Source organism: Lygodium microphyllum, chromosome 8, assembly GCF_053477565.2.
Source record: "Lygodium microphyllum isolate KBCC chromosome 8, Lygodium_microphyllum_v1.1.10, whole genome shotgun sequence".
Classification (NCBI taxonomy): domain Eukaryota; kingdom Viridiplantae; phylum Streptophyta; class Polypodiopsida; order Schizaeales; family Lygodiaceae; genus Lygodium; species Lygodium microphyllum.
In genome coordinates this window covers 49,545,776-49,573,514 of record NC_141142.1, presented here as the reverse complement: position 1 = coordinate 49,573,514, position 27,739 = coordinate 49,545,776, and the positions used below count along the sequence as shown (strand labels likewise).

General features: G+C 38.0%; 1 protein-coding gene across 1 annotated transcript in view; it reads left to right on the top strand.

The window, feature by feature from the left end:
* LOC148032263 (acyl-lipid (8-3)-desaturase-like) overlaps positions 1-13,235 on the top strand; it is a 58,850-nt gene extending 45,615 nt beyond the window's left edge. The window contains exons 12-13 of the mRNA XM_087682912.1: positions 12,632-12,742; positions 12,854-13,235. Coding sequence (XP_087539038.1) covers positions 12,632-12,742; positions 12,854-12,934 — 192 coding nt within the window. The 3' untranslated portion in view covers positions 12,935-13,235. The remainder of the gene's footprint in view (positions 1-12,631; positions 12,743-12,853) is intronic.
* Positions 13,236-27,739: the final 14,504 nt, after the last annotated feature.

The following is a 27,739-nucleotide window of genomic DNA, read 5'->3' as shown; positions in this document are numbered from 1 at the left end:
CAACTATCTTGGATGGGGAGGTCTCTTTTTCATGGTATTGTTTTTATTTCTAAAAAAAAAAGATTCATGCTTCTTTTTAGTTTTAAAATCTATAATTCGTATTGTCTCACATTCATTCTTTTCAAATTTCACCTCTAAATCTTTATCATCTTACACCTATTGTAGTGATATCTTGGATATCACCCCTAAAAGAGACGATATTCTCTTTTTGACGAAGAAAAGATGGGAGAGGATGAAGCAACCCATACATGGGTTTGCGGCACTCTTGCATCCCACCTTCAAAAACCCTCTCTCTTTATGGATGCCAATGTTCTTGCCGATCATGATACTTTTTTTTCAAAGGCTTTGGTGGAAGAGCACCATGGTGGCCTTTATCCAAGGGCTCATCAATTATAGCGATCAAAGGGGCATTGTTTGGAAGCGGGAATCATTGATGAAGTTTTTTTTTGTGGGAGTCATTTGGCTACCAATTGTCCCATCTCCAAAGAGAGACCTTACGCATTTTTGTATATGTTTGAAAATCTCTTTTTTTTTTCATTTAATTCTAGTTACAACTTACAACTTGCAAGTTTAAACTTATTTTTTTTTCATATGGTTTAGGATTGTTGGTCGGGTGCATGTGAGAAGAATTGATCCGCCTATTCCTTTGTGCACACCAAAATCCGCAATAAGCTTAGCACACGACAATTAGAACGACTAATTTATTGTCGCTCCAATTTATGCATGCTACGCAACATGCATGAGATGTCTATGGCAAGATAAGTATCATATATTCAATTTTTATACTTTTTAGTTCATAACTTTATTCATAGATTATGAAATATATTTAGAGAAGTTTCATTTGTTCAATCTAAGTTTTTCATCCTTTAAATGTATAGATAAATGTGGATTTACTCAAGCTCTCCGCTTACACATTTAAAAGTATGACTCATGAGAGAGACTTGAAGGAGGAGCAAGTCTTTAGGGAGCTTTACTTGAAGCTCAAGGAGATAGATTGGCGGGTCTCTTGTACTCATGCACACGGTGCCTGTGTTGTTATTTGTCCTCATGCCGGTAGCCATGGAGCTTCCACTTCGGCATCCACATCGGCTGCCCATGATGCTTGTGGGGCCTTTAGATGCTACATGAGACGTGGGAGTGGCTCGAGAAGTACTCCTAGTTCGGCCTCGGAGGACATACCTATCACTGCCTCTTACAAAGAGCTTAGAGAGTTCGAGTATGATGATGAGGGCAATGCCATTAGTGAGGGTGATTTTGTTGAGGAGGGTGATGGCTCCTTAAGCGGCGACGAGGATGGTTCCACCTTTGATGCCAAGAGTGATATGAGCACCTAGAGTAATCATGTATCTTGATTTGGATTGAGCCATGGATGATGACTTTTATCTCAATCCATTTTTATATACTTTTTGTATAAGATTGAACATCTGGCTCATAATAAAGTTGTTGGTTTCATTATTTATTCTACACTCTTAAGTCTTGTTTCAACTCTCTTTTGCACTTTTGACTTGAATCTCTAAGTTTATGTTTTAACTTTTAAGTCCAAACATTAAGCATAGACTTAAAATTATATGTATTTTTTCTTTGATCGGACGTAATATTGGACACAGGTTCAAGATTTATTAGTCTAATTAGTACCGTACTAGCATTGGACTACTAATTGGACGCCATCGGGCGTGACAACCTTGCATGTGAGGGATGTATTTTGGGCAAAATGCTTAGGTTTGCTTTCAAGAAAGTTGGTGTAGTGTGTGCTTTCCGGAAATATGCAGCTTATTAGCTCTGATCTTTGTGGTCCTACGAGGGAATTCACACTTGGGGATCATCTTTATTTTATCACCTTTATGGATAACTACTCTTGGTATATGGGAGTATAGGCTAAAAGCAAAATTTGATGTGTTTATGCATTTGAAACATCTTGTTGCCAAGCTTGAGGTTGAAATTGGCTTGAAAGTGTAGACACTTCGTATGGATAGAGGAGAGAAGTAAATGTCTCGTGCTTTTGAGACATATTTGCTTGAAAATGGTATTATGCATCATGCCGTGGTAAGAATGACATCTTAGCAAAATGGTGGTGTTGAAAGGAAAAATCGGATACTCATGGAGATGACTCATATGTTGAAAAGAGGGGTTGTCACATAACATTTGGCTAGAAGGCCTTCATTGTGCGAATCATATATTAAATTGTTCATCCACCAAAGCATTGAAGACCATCACACTGTTTGAATCTTGGCATGGCAAGGAACCCAAAGTTGACTAGTTTTGGGTGTTTGAATGCATAGCCTATACATATGTTTCAAAAGAGCTTTGTGGAAAGCTCGATGATGAGACTGTAAAATGCATATTTATTGGCTATAGGTTGGAGAGCAAGGGCTATTGCTTGTATGATCCATGCACAAAGAAAGCTTTTGTTAGTCAAGATGTCATATTTGCTCAAAATGCTGCATTTTCATGCGATTAGTTTGAGATGCCAGCCACCCATGACATTGGTGATGTCTTTGAGGGTCCTTTGCCACTTTCTTTGGAGTCCATACCTGCTGTAAATGGCCAGACACACATAATACAGCAAGCTGTTGCTGCACCACATGTTCCTCAAGAGCGGGGTTATGATAAGGTTTTGCCTCATGCAGCGGAAGATGCAGTACAACATGAAAGAGTTGTTGTAAATGTAGGCAAAAACAGTCCCTAGATGGCTGTTACACACTCTCCAAGAGAGTAGAATGGATGCTTTCATAGTGACCAAGGAACAGTTTGTGTCCCTTGTAGTATTTCTTTGCATCTTTTGTTTCATAATAGAGTAACACAACTTTTCTCATATACTTGTGCACTAGATATGAGCAATGTCAGATCTGACTCCATAGACTCTTAGACATGTGTGCAAGCTCCTTGTTTGAATTGATGCAATGACTATGAGCATCTTGGATTTCTAGCCTTGCGATTCTCAGTGGTGTACATTCAGCCAACCAACATCTCGAATATTAGAGCAGCATGCAACCTCTAAAAAGTAACCAATTGTTGTAAATGACTGTAGATAGCTACTCCTACCGATGGAGGATTGGATGTAGATGATGGCGAATGGCCCCAGCAGAAGCAAACAAAAATTCCCTGATGTTGGCGAAAGCTTTGGGAGGTAGGTGACAAGTACAGAGGTTGGAAATAGACTCCAGGTGATAGTAGACTGCGATGGAAGTCTCTGATTGCAATGTTCTCCATGAACGGGGTGTGGGGAGCAGAGATACACCTCCTAAAACCTACCAAAACGAGATTGAGGGAGAGTGGTGGGGTTGCATGCCTATTCATAGAAAGCTTGAGGCACCCAAATTAGGCTTTTGCATGCGAGATATAGTAACTCTCTAGGTTTGTATTTCTTTTTAAAATAAGAGGTTTGCTTCATTAATTAAGCATGTTTTGGGATTGTTTAAGTCAAGCTAATGGATTTTTAACTCAATATCTCCTCTTAGGCCCAAAGCAGAGCCATGAGAAATAAGCCCTTGATATATATTTTCTTTTACATCAAAGTAGCTAGGGCATCAAGCAAAGGATGCACGTTGGTCGCTTAGTGACCTACCAACACTACAAATGCGATAGTTATCTTACGCTTCGTCCGGGCATGAAAAACAGGGTTCCTTGCCAAGGCAATGCAACTCTCATTGTCACATTGCAGCAAGGTAGGACGAGTCTGGGGGCACCCAAATTCCTCCAATAATCTCCGAAGCCACACAACCTCGCATGTGGTGGAAGACGTGGCCCGATACTCCACCTCAGTAGACGAAAGGGCTACTGTGGGCTGCTTCTTGCTACTCCCATGAAATAACACCTGCACCCAAAGTAAAACAGTAACCTGTAGTAGACCGCTTGTGGTCCACATCACCGGCCCAATCCGAGTCGCTCCAACCTGCAAGTACAAGATCTGACCCATCTGTCCCTGCGGGGTAATGAATCCCTAAATCAGACGTCCCCCTCAAATACCAAAGTATTCTCTGAGCAGCCTACCAATGCACCGTCTTAGGTTCACTCATGAACCCTGCCAAGAGCCCAACAGCAAAACATAGATCAACCCTGGTGTTGAGAAGCCAATTCAAAGACCCAATCAACTGTCGATAGCGGGACGCATCCGCCAAAGAAGAAGCTGAATGGGAAGTAGCCTTCCAATTCGGATCCATAGGAGTAGATAGGGCCCGACAATCCTCCATCTCAAAAGACACCAAGAGCTCCTGTACATATCTCTGTTGAGAGCCCAAGTGATCACCAAAGAGAGACCAGGGCATCGGACCAAGGGTACTTGTCATGTCTAAGAGCCTACCAGGTCCTGTAAAGGCGGATGGAATCAACAATGAACTTTTTTTTTTTTTTGAGGGCTTTGTTTTAGTTTGTGTAAAAGATTTAGCATTAGGTGATGGTTTTAAATTAGTTTTCATTTCTCTAAGTCACTGTGTCCCGAAGGACGGGAAAATAAGGATTGATAGTCCCACTATCTCCATAAAACAAGGAAAACAATCCCACACACTATTAGAATAAGTGCGTAGGTATTCTTAAGTGTGTATGCGCCAATCTTATGGAGAATATATGGAAAGGCAAGATGGGCAAGCAAGCAACACAAGTAAAGCTAGCATGTAAGCATAAGGATAAATTGCCTTTGGAGACTACCATGGGCAATGCCATGATTATGTTGGATCTGGAGTTGATCACTCCAAGGGTGACCGAAAACGGATAAATGCGCATAGATGGATGTTTGCCATAATACCATGGAGTTTCGGAAACGGGAAAAATCAGAGTTTTCGAGTTTCGACCAAATTTTGAAAACAAGAAAATAACGTTTCGGATTGTACACTAAAATAAATACAGTATTATGTGGGTATGTAAATATATCAATGCGCACAACAACATGTATCCAAATTTCATACAAATCTTTGAGTCTTCATGCCATATGATTGAAATCATGATTCATTACACATGTCACGACTCACAACTCACAAGTGAAGATTTAGGAGTCAAGACTGAGGACTCAATGGTTGAAACTTAAGACATCTTAACACAATTAAGACTCAATTTTGAAAACTTAAGGCAACAAAATGAATTATAATTTGACTCATGAATCATCTATGATCTAAAGAGCAGTAAAGGCCGATATCAAGAATAGTGGAGACTGACATCAAGAACAATGGAACAAGAATCAAGATGCATGATAAGTGAAATCAAGATACAATGATACATGTAACTATGTCATGTGAATATGTCAAAACTTCAAAGTCCAGTGAGGCTATTAGTATAAACATTAATGAACAACTGGGCAACTGTAGTTTGGACTTTGCTCTGCTAAACTGACTCGTGTATACCGAATTATGATCCGGACTTTGAGGATGTGTGCACCATCTTCTCGACTCGAAGGACCTTGATCGAAAAGTTGATGAAGCAGCCTCATTCTCTAGCTCTAACTCTGCCCGTGATGCACGATCACATGTGGCCCTCGCTCTAATCCTGCTCTGTGCACGAGTCTCATGCACCGGTGCCGATAGCTGCTTATAGAGCATGAAGTAAATATTCCGCTCCTTGTGTGGTATTTGCACGATGTCACAAATTCTTCTAGAGATTTCTTTTTCAGCTAAAGGCGCTTCTTTCTGGCATATCAGAGTATGATTGCTCAACGTATGCTCCAGCATTGCGTCTATATCAGCCAGCTCTCCAGATTTGTGCCATTACAGTTCGTATACTCTGCACAATCATCACAAGCTCCAATGTTGACAACTGACATGGGGCTTTTGAAGACCCATATCTAAGCTCTCTCCCACTCAAAGGGTTTTCCAAATGAACATCTCTATGAGTTGCAATCAAGAAAAAATCAAGCCCTTGTCTACAAATCCCTAAAGGGCAGCCATAGCCATTTCAACATCAAGCTTACTTTTTCTACATTTTGTCTCTCTTGCCACTTAAACCATGCAACGGCCACTCTAATCTGAAGCTCTCATCAAGCATTCAGCCATCAAATCAACAAGGAGAGGAAGTTGTGAAGATTTCTTGTAGATCATTAAGTCAAACTCAAGCAATAACATTAAGTTTCAAACTAGTATCTTTTGATACTGCACTGCCATTGCTCATGTCTCTTGACACATCCAAAGTAAGCTCATTTTTGAGAATTTTGGTGCTGATTTGCCACTGTTCTAGTTACTCTAGCAAGGGCAATGATTCTTTGACATTTCGTTTCAAAGGAGCCGGGTTTCATACTTGGCAAACTTGCATAGCATAACACTTATCCTAATGAAGAAGAGCCTATGGGCCATCACTAATGGACAATAAATGATGCCTCGAGATGCAACTCTTGCAGTTTCATGACAAAAAAGTGACAACAAGGTTCAAGCCATCATAAATCTTGAGTTGGATGATAGCTATATCTACCATGTGGATACATGCGACACGTCCCATGACGCTTAGAATAGATTGGATACTATGTTTGGTGTATAGTCAAAGTCTTCAAAGTATAGTTTATTAATTGAAATTTTCAGACTAGATATGAAACCTAACATATCTCTTGCAACACATCTGAATTACATGGAAAGTTTTTCAACCTGGCTTGTAGGGATCAACATTAAAATGGATGAAGATGTATGCATTGGTGTTCTGTTAAAAAGTTTGCCTCCAAATTATGATAATGTCTCTACCACTTTAATTAACATGCCAAATCCTAAACTTATTGACATTTAGGCCTCTTTGTTAGAAGAAGAAAAGAAGATAAAAAATAAAGAGGAGCCAATTACCTCTAAGGATGAACAAGTGTTGTATGTGAGTAATAAGCATAAAGGCAAAAAGGACCAGCTAATTTGTGACTTCTGCAAAAGGATTGGACATATTGAAAAGTTTTGTCATGCCAGAAAGAGGTATCAAAAGGCCTACCTTGTTGCTGTGAAGGAAGAATAAGATCATGAAGGTGAACCAAAGAAGAATAAGACCATTAAGAGTAGTAGGACAAGCCTCACCAATCCTTCTATTCACACTACTTTGATAGACTTTTTTGAAGCCTTGTATAACCTTGCCCTAATCTTCCTTTCATAAGCTTGGAAAACGCCTCATGTAGCCTATGTACCATAGTCTCTATACACTTAGTGCGGCCTTGTAATAACCCCTGGATGTTTGCCATGTTTGTGTTATGCCCACACTTAGTAAGGTTTTACTCATGACAACCTTTGTACAATTGGTGCTTTTTTGCGGGTGTGATTGAGGAGGGATATTGAGAGTCTTGGCAATCACACCCATTTGTATGCCTCTTTGTATGTAGTAGTGGGCAAGGGAAATGCAAGCAATCTAGGAGAAGAGGTTGAATCTCATAAGCACAGCGGTGGAAAGTGCTTCTAGGTCACCTTCCCCACCTCGCCATATGCAATGGTGGCTCCACACTTAGCCTTTTATTTTCAAGTCTTCCATTGCATTTCCACACACATACACATTTGCATTATTGCACTTATTCATTCAATTTATTTTTCATTTCTTTTGGTTTTCTTTTTATAGCATCTCACTACAAACCTTTGTGATTGCAGATCTTAGTCTCTTTTGCAAACTTTGTTTTCAACATAGGGATAACATGCAGGTTTATCTAGTTCTACTTAGATTGGAGACATGGAATGTGTACTGTTCCATTATAGGTTTTATCTTCCTAAGAGTTTTGCTTTTCTACTAGCATGGAGGCTTTCTCTCTCGAGGTGGATTGTACAACATCTCTCTTGATGCTATCATGGCGGTGACTTGTATCTAGCTCTTCCAATCGGGATACTTTTTCTCATCATGGCTCTTGGGACTACACGAAGACTGACATTTGGTACCTTTTCTCCTTCAGCATCGCCATTCCAGATTGAGAGGGGTTTCCTACCCTTCTTGGTATTCTATAGGTTTTGGCACTTATCTTTGATATTGGCCTTTTCACCTGTTGTACCTTCACTCTTTGCATTGCATGATTTCATTATCTTTGTACTAGGACATTGTCAGAGTGTAGTGATGCGGAAGCGTAGGACAAAGATTGAGAGAGAGTGAACACAGAGAGAAGAGAGAGAAAGTAGTGTAAACGCAGAAAATCTGCGGTGTAGTATGCTGTAGAAATACACAAGGGGGCAGAGGAAATATCTGCGTATGTCTCCGACTAGATGACCTCGATCTCCGTCAGCCCGAGCACAGTCTGTCTTAGCCAACAAATCTCAAGATCAGAATATGATCACAATGTGCTGAGGGATTGCTATACAAAGCAGAAAAAAAAAAGGTAAAAAAAGACCAGGTCTGTTGGATTAAATGCAACTGACTGACATAAATATGTCCGACTGTTGCAAACTGTGCCAAGTGGCACCCTGTTCGGCCTGCTGATGTGGCATCTTTTGCGATTGCACTCTAGCCGTACTGCTCTGCCCACAACTGTACAGGGAATGACTCTCTAACAGGCACTTGGATAAATGAACAATTTTTCCATTAGGAACATTGTCCAAGTGGCTCTTGCTATGTGAGCATTTCACAGTATGTAGCATACTTAGTGTGGAGAGCATCACTAGATGGATCCTAAGTTGTTGGTTTGTCCACCATACCACCATTGACATCCTCAAGTGGATGGGTAGCTTGTCTGTTTTATGATGGGTTGGATCTAACAATCCCTTCTCATTCGCTTGTCTTCTTCTCAATCGACCACAAACCATCTCTCACTTACCAAAAAAAGAAACAAAGTTCATTGTAGTTCCCTCCACTTTTCTAGGGCTTGGTAGAACATTGGGCAGCTGAGGTGAAGCCTTTGTCAGATGCCTTGTTCTCTCTGGGATGACTACTTGGACTTGCTTGATAAGATAACCATTGCCTTTGCAGTTTTGGTAAGCCATTAGGTAGCCATTGTGCACCCTTTGTTCAATGCCTTGGCTACTTTGGGGTGGGATGTCTTGGGCAAAATGGGTTGACCTTTCTTTCTCACCCTATTTTGGGCTTGAGAGGGGGTATTAAGCTAAGAAATGCATTTCATGCTACTCAGCCATTTAAACAGCCCCAAAACAAGCTTAATTTAATGAAAACCCTAAAACAGGGAGCGGTTCGAGAGAGTTCAGTGAAACCCTAATTTGGAAGGGATCATCCTCATCTATAAATAGACACGTTGCCCCCATTCAGTCTCATCTATTCCGTGCAGGTTTCTCATCCTTGTGTGCAGATCAATACCTTGCTAAGGACACAAGTACTATTTCCTTTGTTACTGCAAATGGTGAACTAAAAAATCTTTCAAATGTGTTGCGTGTTCTAGGGATTAAGAGAAATCTATGATCAGTTGCTTCTATAATTGATCTTGGTCATGAGGTGAGGTTCACTAAGATTGGTATAGAAATAATAATACTAGTAAAGTTGTTGACAATGGAGAAAGAAGGAACAACTTGTGTGAGCTAAGTGCTCTTATGGCCACCTTTGGTGTGGGCACAAGTAAACTTGTATGAAAGATTTGGTCACATTGGTTTTGTAGTGTTATAGGAGATATATAAGCAAGGTATGGTTATTTACCTATCTACAGTAATTGAAATGAAGGAACCATGTGAAGCTTGTTTGATGGGCAAGCAACAAAGAAAGGCATTTTCATGCCATTAATCTCTCACCACGTGCGGTTCAGCTTTCGTCGACTGTTGCCATCACCTCATTTACTCTTGTACTGCAGCGTTTTATTGTAGTGTTCAACTTCTTCGCTTTACTGCGGCATTCTACTACTATGTTTTGTTGCTTCGCCCACATCATTAGGCATCATCCTTTGCAATCGCCTCAGTCTCACACTTTGGTGATTAACGTTTGGTATTTCACTCCATCACTCCAAGTGTTGGTCACAACACTTGGGATCCGTCTTCGGTGAACGTCACTCTCTGACATTGCTCTGCTGTTAGACACATTATATACTCTTACATTCATTCACTTCAGAGTTGTGTTCTTTCTATCCATTCTTTTGCTTATGTTTGAGTTTTCATGTTTGAGTTTGGAGTTTTGCGTATAATTGTGTTTGTCTTGTTGTGCTTTTGTCGTGGTTGTACACTCTGTGTTTTCTCAGTGCAAACCCTAGCAGTGACTCCACACTTTTCTTCACAAAGTCCAATGCAAAGGACCGTACTATGTCTCTCTCATCAAAGATGACATCCCTCATAACAATCACCTTATTTTTTCGAGGATTGAAAAAATGATAGGCTTTCACTTCGGAAGAAAAGCCCACAAAAATTAAGAGATCTTCTTGAGGGGTGAGCTTTTGCTATCTTGTCATCAGGAGTGTGCGTATAAGTACGACAATCGAAAACTCTGAAGTGACAAATCACAGGTCGAGAGCCAAAAAATACTATGTATGGAGTCTTTTTAGGGATCGTTGTAGTTAGGCGTCGGTTGAGGATGTACATTGAAGTGTTGATAGCCTCGACCCAAAGGTGCTGAGGGAGCTTTGCTGTGAATAGTATAGAGCGTGCCATATTTATGATAGTTCGGTTCGTATACCCTACAACTCCATTTTGTGTGGGGGAGTTAGTAGAGGTGGGTTGTTATGCAATGCCTTGCTTCTATAGAAACTCAGAAAACTCAATCATTCCTCATAGTATCCACATGACGATCAATCTGGTTATAAACCAACATCACTCAAGTTTTGAAATAAGTGAAAGGATTGGACTTGTGCTATGGGAAGTACACCCACATGTATTTAGAGAAATCATTCACTATTAAAAAAAAGTACAACATGCCATTTAAGGCGACAATGGATGTGGAAGCACAAAGATCTACATGAATGATCTAAGGGGTTGAGTAGCACGAGTGAGAGACTATTGACAAAAGGTTTACGATGTTGTTTATCTAGTTGACATGCTTTATAGACCTGTCAAGATAGTTTTAGGTGTGGAAGGCTTGTAATCATCCCTTGATGGGACAACTCATAAAGAGAGTCATAGTCAAGATGTCCTAAGTGAAAATGCCAAATACGCTCAAAGTTTGTGGGCTCCCATGTAGTGGCCAAAGCTTGGAAGTGATGGAACTCGAAATCATCGGCAGTGTGCTTGGTAAGAAAGTGTGTCATGTGGTAAAGGCCATTAGGCTATGCTTGGCTGTGAACAATCACTAAACCAGTCTGAGAGTCTAGGACCTTGAGTATGGTCGCATTGAAGAAAATTGCTCCTCCTTGCTCACCCCAACTGGCAAAGCTGTTGAATGGATAACAAGTTTACCCTAAGCTAGGGGACATAATAGACATCATCTAGCAAAGCAAGATCTGGACCTAGGTTAGTGGGAAAATTTGTGCGACCCTAGGCTTGAATCTAGATTGAGAAGTTGTTTCCTATGCAAACACTCCCAGCTGCAGGGGCTCGGGAGATAAAAATGTCCACTTTAGGAGTCATGTGATCGGTAGCTCCATTGTCCACAAGTCAAATAGGTACTGATGTGCTCGCTTGTGACAAGTGGGTCTCAGCAGGATTCTTATCACGAGGCAGCTTGCAGATGTAAACGAGACTTGCATCCGATGTCTCTAAGGACGATGTGGGCCTTTGTGGACCAGTTAGACAAATCCTTTGGAATTGAGTAGTTCACCGACTGTGATGACTGGTCGGTGGCAATGTGGGTCTGGCCTCGCCACTGCCCTTCATGTGGGTTTCCACTACCTTGCTTTCCTTGTTGGGGGTTATCCGATTGGGATGGGAAGGTTTGATATTTGGATTTTGGCAGTAAGCCTCTTGCCTTAGATCATTATTCGTCGTCATAATGGCTAGCCTTTTGACAATGTTGACAATACCTATTCTTTTCAGGTACATTCTGTCATTTTAGGATTCATCTTCTTCTCCCCACTTTTATGGTTTTGATAAGGCCATTTCACTGCTCAGCACATTTGGGTTCTTATTTTGCTTCCTAAATGTACTGAGAGGGTGTTGAGAGTTGGTCGGGATAGACCCATATTTTGGCCCATGTGGCTGCTAGAGTCATACTGTTATATGCCACTGCACAAAAGCATAACAGCTTGCATTTCCCCTTTCTATAGGATATCCAACGGTCTACACACGATTCTCTTGGTCCACATAGGTTCATTTATGTTTGTTTCTCCAAATCCTAACGCTCCTCTCCACCTGGTGCAAATGCTTGCACTATCTTGTTCACAAAAGAATAAAGAGGCTAAACTCACATGTTGGAATCTACTAACCTTACCTTTGCTTAGAAAAACAATACATGATTTGTCTTCAGAGCTAGTATCTAGAAAAACAATACATGATTTGTCTTCATTGAGCTTGCACAAAAATGAGCTCTGTTTTTGTGGGGGACTATTTTCAAGTTGGGTGGAAGTAGACATTAAATTAGAGTACAATACATTGCATGAAGAACAGACACAGGCTATTTTCAAGTTGGGTGGAAGTAGACATTAATTTAGAGTACAATGCATTGCATGAGGAACAGAAACAGGCATTGCAGAGAACAACTGTGGATGCATCCTCATAAATTGATCAAGCCACTCCTAAGGGTTTGTTTTGAAGTGATTATAAGCTTGTTGATACATATTCATAGTGCAGGTTCTATTTTCTTGACTTGTGAACTTCATTGGACAAAACTGTGAAATCTTTGATGAACTGCGCTGGTCTGCTAGATAGTTCAGCTCAGGCCTCTTTACAATTAATCTTAATCTTGCCTGCAGATTGAGCATCATTTGTTTCCTGGGGTATGCCACATATATTATCCTGAAATTCATCCAATTGTGAAGGCTACATGCAAGGAGTACAATGTTCCTTACAAGTGTTTTCCATCGGTATATTAAATTAAGTTCTCTTTAAATTTTCTGGCATGTGAGGAAAAAACAACAAAATCGATACGCAAGTGCTTGATCAAGATTTTAATGAGCAAACCGTTCTTTTTCCAGTTTTGGGTTGCACTGGCAGCACATCTGAAGTACCTGAAGAAGGTTGGAGCCAAGGATTTTGATTTCCGGTTGAATGGGTGAAAGCCTGAAGCAGCGTTGCAGGCTGGAGCCAAGGAGTCGTTTTGACTGAGTGAGGCGAAAGCTGTGAAGAGGCAGCACTACTAGGATTTCAACACGAGATAGGCAGCATTAGGATTTCAACACGAGATAGTGTGCATATTTGCCTCACACTGTGTGAGTTTTTGTAGGTGTAACATGTGCGCACAGATCTCAGGAACATTGTAAAGTAAGCATGAGAGGAAACACCGAAAGGTGGATGACGACCGTTAGGGTCGTCTATTCCTTGGCCCCGGGGGGGGGGGCGGGGGGAGACGCAAACTAAGTCAATTGTTTGTCACGAGTTATTTTTGAGCTCCATAAATTCGCTTTTGAACTGAAACTGGCAACGGAGAAGGCTGACTCTCTAGCTACATAGGTACATGTAAATTTTGGTGGTAAGAGTAAATTAATCGAGGAGCAGACGCAGATAAATACTTGAAAGCACAAAATTATTGCCAGGAAGCCAGATTTCTGTGACTGAAGCGGCTCCTCACCAGTGCAACAGGCATTGGTTATTTGGACTCCTGTGGATTCGTTATAACCATGCCGCCATTAAACAGCGCAGCACTCGTCAGTTGCCTTCACTCACTAGTTAGGCATTGGTTATTTGGACTCCTGTGGTTTCGCACAGACGAGAGAGAGAGAGAGAGAGAGAGAGCTCTGAGAGAGAGAGAGAGTTTTCTGCATTTATCCCTTTTCCTGAACTCCATGTGATGCTTCCATGAAGACGAGTCTCTTCATTTGCAGTTGATTGCACTTTCTTCTGAAGGTTACAACAGTATATCCTCTCTCTTCTTCTCACACAACCTGCATAGGTTATGAGGCCACGCATACGATATGGCTGAGGATAAAGCCAGCGTATGGCTGTGCGATTACTTCTATTGGCAGTTGGCATGTACCACGACCCGCGTTGCTCGGTCCAAAGGAAAAGATGAGCGTTCCGAAGAACAATGGGCACATATGCTAATCACCCTTTGTCTCTCTAAAACACAGTTTTGTGAATCAATAAGACCAAGATGCAAAATTTTCAAATGTATAATAGTAATAACTATCTCAACCCAAAGTTTCTGTAGTAAGCTTGTATGACTAAGTATACTATCATGAATTGTTCTATTTATGTACTCTGCAACATCATACTTGGGTAGAATGTCAGAGATGATCAACACCATAGTTGGATACAAGGCAAAAAGCCTCATATCCAAATCCTCTAAGATTCACATGGAGGCTTTTTAGATCATACCTCCTTTGTAACTTGACAACCAATAGTAATGCATGGTGATTGATTTGTCAATTGCATAGTATAAATAACTGCTTGAGTGCAAAAATTTTATAGTAAGCTTGCTTGACTAAGTATGCTATCGTGAATCGTCTTATTCATGCACTTTGCAACACCGTACTTGGGTGGGATGTAAGAGGTGATCAATTGATGCTTAGTATCCCAGTCATTGTAAATCTGCTCAAATGCTTTGGAGCCACATTCACCCTAATTATATGACCTTAGGTATCTTATCCTGCATCTAGAATCATTCTTAGCGAGAGCATGTCAATGTTGAAAGATAGTCAAAATACATTTGATATGCCTAGACCTTATGTGAATAATCATCAACGAAAGTAGTGATGGATTTAAAGGACATGGCACCACATACATTAGAATGAACAAGAGTTAGAGGCTTACCCATGCATGCAATTTCAGACTTTTTATGAGGGTAGAATATACTACAAACAATAAAGCATTATTATTTGTTTTAAGGACATGTGTTCAAGGTGATGATGCCATAAAGATACATGTGGTATGTCAACCACAGTTAAAACATGGTCATCAATAGATCCATATAGAAGGAAGGGATGGAGACTGTTAACCTTGGAAGATGATAGGCATAGGATGAGATGATATCTCTCATTATTTTGTTGTACTTTATATACATTTGTATTTTGTCAATTTTTTCTTGCTCTCCTTAGTAGAGGCACATTCACTTTTAAGTGGGTGATTGTTAGAGATGAAGACATGTGTTTACATCGTTCTCATTCATTCACTATATTTTACTACACTTATAGTACTTGTATACTTATATACTATAGGTGGTGGAATCTACATACTTATATACTATCAGTAGCGAGTATCCATCTTTGTTACTTCATTCTTTATTCTTTTAATGACTAATAATAATAATAATGGAAAGCTAGTCACACATTGTGATTGTTGGAGTTTTCATATCTTGAGTCTCTTACTCTCTTGCTCTATTTATTATAGCTCATACATCCCTTACTTCTGCTTGCTCGTGCTTCCACACGAGCTTCTCTCTTCACTCGGATATCCTTACAGTGGGAGCTTGCATTCCTAGCTATTCATTTATAGTTGGATTGACATATATTGTCTGTACTTTAGTAATGTTGTAATTATAGTATTTAACATTATCTTGGAGCGTAGACATTATACTTTGGTAGTTTATAACTTGCAATTGGTAGAAAGCTCTATACTTGTATATTTTTTTTTTCTTATTTTGACGGAGTTTTGGAAGTTGATTTATAGCCATTTATAGTAGCCCATTCTCTTGGATTTTGCATTGGTCTACTGTCATAGATAGTTCTTTGAATGACAATGCTATTTTCAATATTGAAAAGCTTGATGACACAAATTTCACCTATTGAAAAATATAGATATGACATGCACTAGTTCAAAAGAAGCAATTTAGGCCATTGAAAACCAATATTGTAAAGCCTAAAGGTATGGATTAAGATTCTTGGGATAAGTTGGATGTGTTATGTTAATTCATTATCATACTATCATTGTCTAAATAGGTTTATTTCAATATTGTGTTTTGAGAATAATGCTTGGAAGCTATGAAAAAGGATATGAAATATTTATGACAGGCAAACTCTTGCTTCATAGATGTATTGGTTGAAACAACTTATGGACTTTCGCATGAAAGAAGGAATTAGTGTGTCCGCACATTTAAATGAATTTTATTTTCTTTTCAGCTACTTGATTTCACATGGCTAAACATAAAGTTTATGAAGCAATAGAGTACTTGCAATTGGGAAGGGAAGTTAGTTGATTCATCCCAAAGTAGAAAAATAGTTAATCAAGAGTGAAATTTTATTTGAAAGTCATGGCACTTTTTGTGAATTGACACTTTAACATGTCAAGACTGTGAGTGATTTTTGCATCTAAGTTTTGCATAGAATCCTTGTTACATAATCCTTTGAATACTTTTTATGATGTAAGTTTGGTATGTCTCAAATCCTCACATTCCTTGAATATGTGAGTAAAAATTACAATTGGTATGAACAAACTTAGTTGTAAATTCTTTGAGCGAGCTCTTAGCTTCCTAGAGTTTAATATGTTTGTTGAAATTTTTGTGTTACATGTGTAAAATGTCACCACTACATAATAGCTATTCTATGCTATTGTGGGTTTAGTACGTGTATAAACTCAAGGGTTTCATATTCTTGACTTCCCCTTGAGTAATATGTACTTCACATCATAGATAAATACAAGGTTCTCAATGAGTTGCTTGGCTGTATGCTCCTCAAAGAGTAGTCTACCAATTTTGAGGTAGTATCACTTAAAATAACTTATGAAACTCTCGATATTTTGCCACTCATAGCAATTTGTAGGGTATACTTTTAAAAAAATGAGATAATTAATTATACAGATATCATGAAATTGCTTATTCTTAATGTGTTGCAAAGACTTACTATTTATAGTGTTTAATTAAACGGTTATAGTGGGTGCAATATGTATTTTTTTTTTCATGAATAGTAGATGTACTAAAGTCTTTATTACAAGGTGAGAATTAACCTTCCTTTCATTGAGAGCTAAAATTTTAACCTCCCAAAACTTTGATATATCTACAACTTTTACCTTGAAAGCTTCCTTTATACTTGGACGCATATTTACCCAATATGAGAAATGATATGTATCAGTGATCAATTGTCTTTTTCATCTTTCCTATTATGTATTTCTATTGATAGAATCATTCTTTTTCTCTCAAGTATTATAACCTAAGCAATAGATATAAATAAGTATATGTTAAATCCTAAGTAGTAAGCATCATTTAGATCCAACTGGTAATCACCAATATGCCATACAAATCAACATGGCATTAAGAGATATTACACTTTTGTAAATAGACACAAATATTGATATCAAAACACATATAGATATATGTACATCGACAGAAAGTACAGATTTAATTTCAAAGCATTACTTTAGTCATACCATTTACATGAAATAAAATGAAAAGAGTAGTACAAGTATACTTAGAGTTTCATAAAAAAATTATCTTATAATAAATAGAAGTTTGATCTGACTCAATAAATTGTATGAAAACATGAGCATTACACAGTAGTTGCTATAAGGATGGTTGCCACATGATATGCAAAGAGGCATTGGAGTTTCTAAGCAAAAGTGGGTGTCCTAGAAAGCATTGAAAGCATTTGTTTGTCAATCAAACTTCATTGGATGGCTTATTTAAAAAGGTGTAACTTTAGCATTAGTGTGAGTAGACACAAAAAATGAAGTATTTTAGATTTGGAATTCAAGTTTGTTTGGGTCTTCGATTTTAGTTGAACCACTTACTGACAATGTGAACATAAAGGGTTGAACTAGTTTTTTGAGTAATTAAGCTTAAGGGGGTTAATAACCCACAAAATCTTCGTAAGAAGCGGGGGCGGGGGGGAAGGGGGTGTGTTTTTTAGCGCAGCCATTCAATCCCCATGAAATGTGATTTTTTAATCATGGTAGATATGTAAGGAGAAGCCTTGGCCATGAGATATAGAAATTTTTCACTCCAAATTGCCATAGAAATTATGCATTCTATTGAAAGTTTGGTTTTTAGTCTTTCTCTCTCACCATAATTACTGTTCATGTGGACTGAGGGTGAGGGGGAATGGGTGCCAAAATGTGGTTTGTGAGAAATGGAGCAAAGGATCATGAAGGTGGTTAGCAGTTATGTGGAGTATGAATGGGCTGCTTGTTATGTTTAAGGGCTACCAGTCTAAATTTTTAGAATTTGTGGTTGTCATAATGTAGAAATTAATTATCTCAATCTATGCAATACTCATAAAATTGAGAAATATGATGGTGATTGATAAAATTGGTGAGAGTAATAGTGCATATGAAACAAAATGATACATGATCATTGCCATGGTTATGTTTTTTTATTTTATGATAAAAATTTAGAATTACTAGTAATAATGATAAAAATAATTGAAACATAAGAAAAAATAAAATTTGAGCTTAGAAAAATAAAAAATTAAGAGAATATCAATGAATATGTATGTATGTATGTATGTATGTATGTATGTATATATAATAAATATAAACATGAAATGAATACTAAAATTCTACATCTTTTCAATGAAGAACCTAATGTTTATGTGTTATATTAAGGTACGCATATACATAAAATAATGATATTAGAGAAAATCTCTTAAATGCATATCACTTCTTTGCAAAATCATTGATTTCCATGCTGAGAGAGAGAGAATCCCTAACTGTAGGATAACTTGGGTTCTTTGGGAAAGATTGTGTGAGGATTTAAAAAAAATCATGAAACGATAAATACTAAGAGATGACTTTGTTTTGATGTGCTATATATTTAAGACCGTGCATTTTGGGGCCAATCCTTGGGGCCTAGGAGAGTTGTAGGGGCTATAGTAATTATTTGGGAGTGCCCTTTATGTGTATGAATCAAGGTGAAGTAGTCACCTATGTATGGGGGAGATCCCTTTGCTTAGAGTCAGGAAGGGTGATTTGTTGGACTACAATTGAAAAGCATATCTACAAAGACAATGTTTAGAAGAGTCATATATGATATCAAGATGCTCATGGTGGCGAGGCTATGTGGGGTCATCTAGTGTGTTTATTAGGAGCCCCGGCAAGAGCCGATAGAGAGCCAATGTTGGGCCCTTTTTTGGTCTCGATAGGCGGTGTGTTTGTCAAGAGCTGCTAATAAGTGGAAGTTTTGATTCTTGGCTAATATGGATCTAGTAGGATAATGTTTACCAAAGAGTGCTGAGATAGATCCAATATATCTTGATAGAAACCATCAAGCCAAGATTGAATATCAAGAAAGAGCCAAAAGGGCTAGATAGAGAGTAGAGATCTTTAGGAGGTACTTTCTTAAGTGTAGTAGTCCAATATCCGTGAGAGGGAGAGGCCTTATTGACCCTACTACCCCACTCAACCCATTAGGAAGAGGAGGAAACTCTAGCATCACTCTTTCCTCAAAATGTTAGCCTACTTTGAGTGGGAGTGTGATCCCACCGATACAGACCCCTAGAGAAAATGTGGTCATTACTGTGGTGTAACCAATTGGGTTACATGTAGGAATGCCAGATTTTCTAGCCCTTGGTTTTTCTCTACCCACACCTTATGATGTTCTTTTGTCTGACTTTGAAAGAGATCTATGGTCTGGTATCATAACTCAGAAATTGGAACCATAACTATGATAGATCTATTTTATGCGGCCTTTCGAAGAGAGTTTGTGCCTGAGAGAGGTGGTCAGTATTGGTTGCGTGTTTTGATACTTAGGCCAATAAATTGAAAGAGGTGTTTTGTAAAATTTAAGCCTCTATTCCCATTACACTTGTTGCCCAACTACATTACTTCCTACATGGATTAGATTCTAATATCCAAGTGAAGTTGAGTAGTGTTACTATTGTTGATATAAATATTGCCATTACATGAGAGGAGAAGATAGAGTCATGATTATAAGTGGCCTATGCATCTAGGGAAAACTTCTATTCAAGTTCAAGTCCTAGCAATAATTTGGCATTAACTATAGCTAGTGGAGGTCAAGGTGCAGTAAGTACACCCATGACTAACCCTAATATAAGAGAAGGCATGATGCAAAATGTACCTATGTTGTCGGCTCCTCCTAATGCTGCTATGCCAATGGCTAGCCAAATGGCTTTGTTAAAAAGCAGAAGACAAACAACGAATCCCAATGTAATATTAACTAATCAACAAACAACCAATACTAACTAGGTGGTTATGCCATCAAAATGCCAAGTAGATAATTATGATTATGAGTCTAGTGCATTGAATATTCTTAGCAAAGTTAAGAACATGATGAAGCATTATAGTGACATGATAAATGAATAATATAGATAAATACTCGTAGATGTAAACTTCCTAAGGAAGTAACAAAACTTAATAGGAAATTGACAACTTGAAGAAAACGGCCCATTTAGGTTTAGTTGTAAATGGTGTGGTGATCAATACTTCTCTTGTTCACTTTAGCAAAGAAGTAGATAGCTAGGTCGTCCTATTAGTCACCGAGGACAAGAAAACAATCTTCGACAAGATGAGGGATCGAAGCATATTTTGCAAAGAGGAAAGGATATTGTGGAAGAACTACCTAGTGATAGTAGTGAAAGTTTGATAGAAGTAGTGTGTGTTAATGGCAATGATGCTTCTAATTTACGAATAATTATGAGAGGTCAGGAGGTCAAAGAGGAAGATAAAGATATTGCAAAACCTATTTAGAGAACCCCTAAATAGGATAATAAGGGCAAGCAAACCCTTAGTCTTGATGTACTAGGTGGCCCTTTGAAGATTGGTAATGGCAAAGTAGACCTAAATAAGGAGCCAAAGACGAAGAAGGATGTGAAGGCCAAGAAAGAAGCACCTAAACCTATGAAGTAACTAAGAGAGTGGATGGTTTGGTAGGAGAAGAGAGCTATTGCTAACTTTTAGGAATTTGATCTAGCAAGTTCTCTTTGTGAGGTCAAGCCCAATGTTAACATCTTTTAGCCAATTAAACTATCCTCGAGAGTGCATAAGGAGTTTAAGAAGACCTTTGCACTAGATATATAATCAAACCCTTGGGGTATAGCCTGGTAATGACTAGTTTGGGCATACAAAAAAACATTGCCCAAGGATGCTAGCTTATATTGATGATATATTGGTGGACCAAGGCACTATGGATACAAGATCCTCCGCTAATAATATGAGATTAGAATTGATGGAGAGGCTAGGATAGAGATTCAAAAAGATTCCTCCACAATTCTAAGGATGGCTAATGACAATTTGATATTATTGAAATATTGTATTACCAAAGTCCCTGTAACCATTGCTAACATTGAATGTATTTGGACTTTAGGATTATTAGTTTTGTAGGGTGGCCAAGCTACCAAGTGCTATTAGGAAGGCCATGGATTGTGCAATCCAATTGTTAAGTCAACATACCGATTGGTTGCTTAATCTTTGGTAGAGGTGCTACACAATTTATAATTGATGCTTACTCGAAAGACATCAAAGCGCGAGAGACCACCCATATCCTCAACGAAATCGAATGGGCGAGAGGGGACTACTGCTAGTGAGACTTCATCAAACTGATAAATCAAGAGAGGGGTCTAATGCAGATATTTACCAGGTAACTCTAAACAAGCCTATAGATGCTCATGATAGAATCAGAGATGTGGATGGGATAGAGATAAACCTTGGCACATTGAATGATTCGTGACCAATCAAATTATATTCTTTTCTTAGAATGGGAGAAAGGAAGGGCTATGTGTCCTTAATCTAGGAACTTCACGATATATTCACCTAGAGTTATAATGAATTGAGGGGTATCCCCCCAGTTTTTAGCCATATATACCATTCCCTTGAAAGAGGAAAGTCGACCTATTTGGTGAGGCACGTGCCTTTTGACTTAATAGATAGGCTATTCAAAGAGTTACAAAAATTACATAAGTTTGGCTTGATATTTCCTGTGCAATACATGGAGTGTTGTTTGTGGGGGTGGTTATAAGAAAGAAGAAGAATAATCAAATCTAGCTTTGCATTGATTTTAGAGAGCTCAACAAGCAAATAGTTAAGGATTATTATTTGTTACCATTCATTGATCAAATCTAAGTAGGGGTATATGCCTTTATAGACTATTTCATCGGCTATAAGCAAATGGAAATCACAGAGGAAGACAAGCTAAAGAAGACATTCATAACCGTGTTTGGGACCTTTGTGTAATATGTCATGGCCGTTGGATCATGCAATGCACTGGGTTATTGGCAACACACAGTTGACAAAACCTTCGGTGATATTTTCCTAGAAGAGCTAAAAGTTTTCAATCTTGATCTAAGGGTAGTTACCACTAAGGATAGACAATTAATAATTTTGAGAAAATGTTGTGAGTGCTGCAAGTAGTTTTACATTACTCTAAATATAAGGAAATGTATATTTGGAGTGTTGTATGGATTTACTATTGGGCCAAGTAGTTAGTGTGGTTGGTCTAGAAAAGATTAAATTCATTGTCTCTATGAGTCCATTGAGAAACCCCAAGGAAGGGTATAGCTTTCTGTCGTCGGTTGTACATTACTAAGGATTCATTAATGCATTAGTTGAAAGGATGTTGCCATTGATAAAATTATTATCCTTCCACTGTTCATTTGTTTGGAGTGATACATGCAAAATATCCTTGGAGGATATGAAGTAAGAATTGGCTAAAGTGCCAATCCTAAAAGCACCTAAAATAGGTGGAACATTCTATGTGTTTTTGATAGTCATGATGTATAGTATCAACTTCTACTATTTAGCTAAGATATGGGATGAGAGATGATACCACCCAATTACATTTTGTAGTCACAAATTGGATGCATTCGAAATTAATTATACATACATGGAAAAATTGTGCCATGGGATGGTCTTTGCTATGAAGAAATTTAAGCACTATATTATGTATGAGAAGATACTATTTTATACAAAGGTAGAGGGGATGAGGTTATTGCTGAACAAGTTGCAGTTGCCCGATTGCCTAGCAAAGTGGTTAATCACTTTGCAAAAATTTTGATTATGAGATTAAAAGTAAGCTGTCAAGATTGCAAGGCATTGTAGAATGTCTTGTAGACTTGGGGAGTTGAAAGAAGTATTGATTGAAGCTATGACCTTGAGGGTATGTTGAAAATAGACACAACCTCCATTCCATCTTGGTATGCTGTAATAACACATTATCTATCCATAGGAGAGAAGGGAGCCTTTTTATCTAAGGCTAAGAAAATGAAAATGAAATAGCAAGCCCTAAAGTTTACCTTAATTGTAGGAACCCTATATTAGCAAGGGGTAGATGATGTTTATCGTTGATGCGTTATGCATGATGAAGTTCCATTCATCTTGGAAGAGTGTCATGACTTTGCTTGTGGAGAGCATTTTACTAGATGGTTGATTGCATAGAAAGCCTTAAGAGTCATATATTGGTGGCCATCCATCTTCCATGATGTATTTGCATATATAAAGAGATACAATAGATGCATGAGAGATGACAATAGAGAGAATTGCAAGTGGCCATTGATTCACATTATGGATTTATTACCATTTGAGAAGTGGAGCATTGACTTTGAATGTCTAATTACCCCATTGTCTTCCACACAGAAGATATATATCATAGTAGTGACTAACTATTTTATGAAATAGTCAAAATCATGAGCGACGAGGAAGGATGATGCAAAGGAGATTGCTAGCTTTCTTCTTGAACAAATAATCTATTATTTTGGTCCACCAAAAGGGTTGGTGTTAGATCGTGAAACTCATTTCTTGAATAAGGTGATCAAAATCTTGAGTGAGGCCTGGTAGATTCTAATAAACGAGACCTTACAATCCACATGCAAATGAGAAAATTAAAAGCACCATTTAGTAGCTTATGAGAATCTTGTCGAATATTGTCTTAGAAAAGAAATGAGATTGGGATAGGAAACTATATGTGGCTGAATCATGGGCATACAATACGACCTTTAAATATGCTATTGGCCATACCTCATTCAAATTAGTCTATGGAGAAGAGAGTGTGTCACTCCTTTAGATTGAGTTTCCTACAATAAGATTCATGGTTAACAATTCTCTAGGGGATATAGATGTACTTTTTGAATGCTTTACGACTTTAGCACATCTCGATGAGCTTAATTTCAAAGTTTATTACATAAGGAGGTGGCTAAGCATTTCATGAAACCACTTCATGACATGAAAGCAAAGAAGTATACGTTTAAAAAAGGACAACTAGTTATGTACTATGACACGAGTAGGGAGTTTTTTCTTGGAAAATTAGAGCCTAAGTGGGATGGTCTCTATAGAATCATTCAGATAGGTAAAAATAAGTCTACTGCATTATTAATAGCTTTAGATGGGTGGAATTTAAGAATAATGTTAATTTTAATAAGATTAAGCCTTATTATTTATAAGCATACTAATGAGATAAATACTCTTATAGATCTGTGTCGTGTTAATTTGAAACCTGCAAGAAATCAAATTGGTTGATGGGGTAGTTAATCCCCTATTTGGAGCACCCATAACTGGAACAAATATACCATTAAAGAATGTTAGTTTGGTGTGGAGCAAAGGGTATAATGTAATTGAGCAAGAAGACATGACATTTGTTTGGGAAATTAAGGTCTTCTGCCATCACTGCACGGGTATCCTAATAAGTATCCTTGTAGGTTTCAATGAAGAAGGTGGGATGGAGCCTTTGGTTCACCCTCTAAATATGCTAAAGTTTTATTATCATAGTTATGAATAAGATGCATTGAGGATGGGTGGATGTGCAAACCCTTTACGGACCTATACATTTTATTTCAATGGAGCGTCCCTAGGGGTCTTAATAAGAAAGGGAGTATCGAGGTAGTCATTGGAGATTTCATGTGTAGAGTCATGATGAAATTAGTTGCCTACCTTAGGGCAAAATTTGCTAACAATACGGAAAAATATAAAGCCCTAATAATCAAATTGAATGTTGCTAAGGGAGGTGGTATTGGCTAATTATTGGTAAAGGGGAATTTGCAGTTGATGCTGAATCAATTAAATGGAATGTACATGGTACTACGCAATCCCATCCTTCATATGTATTACCTCGCTACTATAGACCTGATCGACAAGTTTGAAAGAGTATCTCTTTAGCTGGTTCCACGAGATTGGAACTAGTTTTCTGATTCATTAGCAAATTATGATTATGAAGAAGACCTCTTTTTCAATTGTAGTCCTTACTTAGATATATCTCTTATTGATGAGATGAGACTTGGCCGATTATGGAGACTCTTATCTAAATATGCTTTATATGGCAAGTAGTGACTAGATTGGGTATCTCAAAAAATAGCCGAGATCCATCTACCATTATTGTCTTGGATCCATAGGCTTATTTGACGACATGTTATGCACACATCTCTTTTTGTATATGTAGGAGGTACGGGTCATAATTTGATGCACCTAGTTTACGGCTAATAGCCCTTTTTTCTTCTTGGAATAGAGCATCTTGTTGCATATCTAATACCACTTTAAGGGGGGATGTGATATAAGGTATCTTGATTTATCACTTTAGGCCAAGAGGACTGATTGTTTTAGATACAAGTGTTCTATTTTATTAGGCCAAGTGGACCACTTCTTTTGTAGTGAAATGATTTAATTCGTTAGGCCAAGAGGGCCATGTGTTTGGTTGGTGTGGGTGCATTTAATAGTTCTTTATTTTAGTATTGCATTAGACAGGTTTAAAGAAGCACTTGGGATCCAATTGTTGCGTGAAAGCTTCTTGTGGCCAGTCCATGTGGTGTCTTTCCTTTCTGAGTACTTTTTCCTTAAACAGAATGTGTGTGTATACTTAGGGATGCTTCTTTCTTTGTTGGGGATCGAAAATCAAGGCATAAAGTCCCATGATTAGGTTAGGCATATTTAGGGAGGCTTGAGTGGTTGTCCACCTATTGTGAAGATATTGTTAGTCATACAAAGATATGTCTTAGAGATAGCCTTAGTGACCCTATTCTCCTAGAGTACTAGAAAGCTGGTTTTAGGAATCTAAAATAGATACACTATAGAGATGTGTAAAAAGTGTTTTTAACCTCTGAAATAAATTACAAATAGAAGAATCAAAAGGGCAGATGTTAATCACCTTATAAAATCTTGGTAGGTTCTTGGGGATTTGTTAGAGATGTGGGGCCACTTTGCCTTCCTAGGAGTAGTATCTAGCCAACATGAAATAAGGATGGTTGGAGCAAAAATAAAAGTGAGAAGGAAAAAAGGATTTAGGATCGCCTCATGAGAGCTTGGTAGGTTATTGGGTAAATGCCCTATTCTCTTGGGTCAAAACATGCTAAGTTCTCTCTTTTTTACATGTATGAGTATTAAGTAATGAATCATAGAAAGTAAAAAAAAAGAAAAATCATATGAATTCAACTGGACCAACCTACATGAGTTCTCGCCTAGTAGAAGTTCCTAGTACAGTTGTCCTAGGTAAGGTAGGTGAGTTAAACCACCACTTAGGATGACCTCTTTGATAAATCTTTTAGTTGGTTTGTGTTGAAGTAGTTGGTTAGCAACTAGCTTTTGATCTCCTTGTTAGATTATGCGTAGTCTATTCCTCGTGCAATTCATGCCTTGATCTTTGTCAAGGGGTAGGGTGAGAGCTATTTTTTGTGTTATGTTGTGTATTTTATTTGTGTACAGATTTGTTTGTGCACTCAACAGGATGAGCCACCCTATCCTGTGGTTGCCAATGAGAGGTATATTTAGGCGACAAAACTAAACAAAAAGTGGAGCGTTTGTAGTAAAAATCAAGAGGTGCTAGAGTTTTCTAAGCAAAAACAAGTGGCTTGGAATGCATTGGAAGCATCCGTTTGTCAATCAACGTTCATTGATTGGCCCATTTAAAGAGATGCACCTTTAGTATTAATGTGACTAGGTGTTAAAAATGAAATAGAAAATAAAGCATTTGCAGTGAAAATAAAGAGATGTTGGAGCTTTTTAAGCAAAAATGGGTGGCTCGAAATGCATAGGAAGCATCCATTCGTCAATCAAAGTTTGTTAGATGGCCCATTTAAAGAGGAGTAACTTTTGTGTTACAAAGAAGCTATCTAATCTAGAAGCCAAAAATAGCATTGACGAGGTCAAAATAGTAGAAAATGATACTAGAAATAGGATCACAGTTTCAAATCTTGAATCCAAGTTTGTTTGGGTCTCTGATTTTAACCAACTCACTTACTGATAGTATGAATACAAAGGGCAGAACTAGTTTTTTGAGTAATTAAGCTTAAGGGGGTTAAAACCTACAAAACCTTTATGGAAGGGAGCAAGGGGGGGGGGAGGGAGAGGGAAGGGAAATTTTCGATGCACTCGTTCAATCCCCATGAAATGTGATTTTTCAATCAGTAGAGATGTAAGGAGTAGCCTTAGCAATGAGATGCTGAATTTCTTTGCTCCAAATCACCGCAGAAATCGTGTAAAATAATGCATTCTATTGAAAGTTCAAATTTTAGTCATTTTTTCTCCTCTTTCTCTCTTGCCATAATTATTGTTCATGTGCGTTGAGAGGATGAGGGGGAATGGGTGCCAAAATATTATACAGTGTGAGAAATAGAGCAAAGGAGGGTAAACATGGCTGTTAGAAGCTGTGTGGGGTATCAGTGGGTTGCCTAAGCGACTCCAAAATCATAAAGAATTAAGCGGTTTTATGGAATATCTTGCACTGTTAAGACTCAATTTTAAAGGAAATTCAATTCTATTATTGTTTTCATTTACAAAATTGAGATGCATATGGGCTGAAATTTGATATGAAAGAGATATGTGTTGTGTTTAAGGGTTGTAAACCTAAATTTTTTGAATTTGTGGTTGTCATAATTAGTTATCTCATTCATGCAAAACACATAAAATTGAAAAATATGATGGTGATTGATAAAATTAGTGAAAGCACTAGTGCATATGGGACAAAATGATGTATCCATATTACCATGACTATGTTTCTCTATTTTATGATAAAAAATACAAAAATATTAGTAATTATAAAAAAATAATTGAGAAAGATTAAAAAA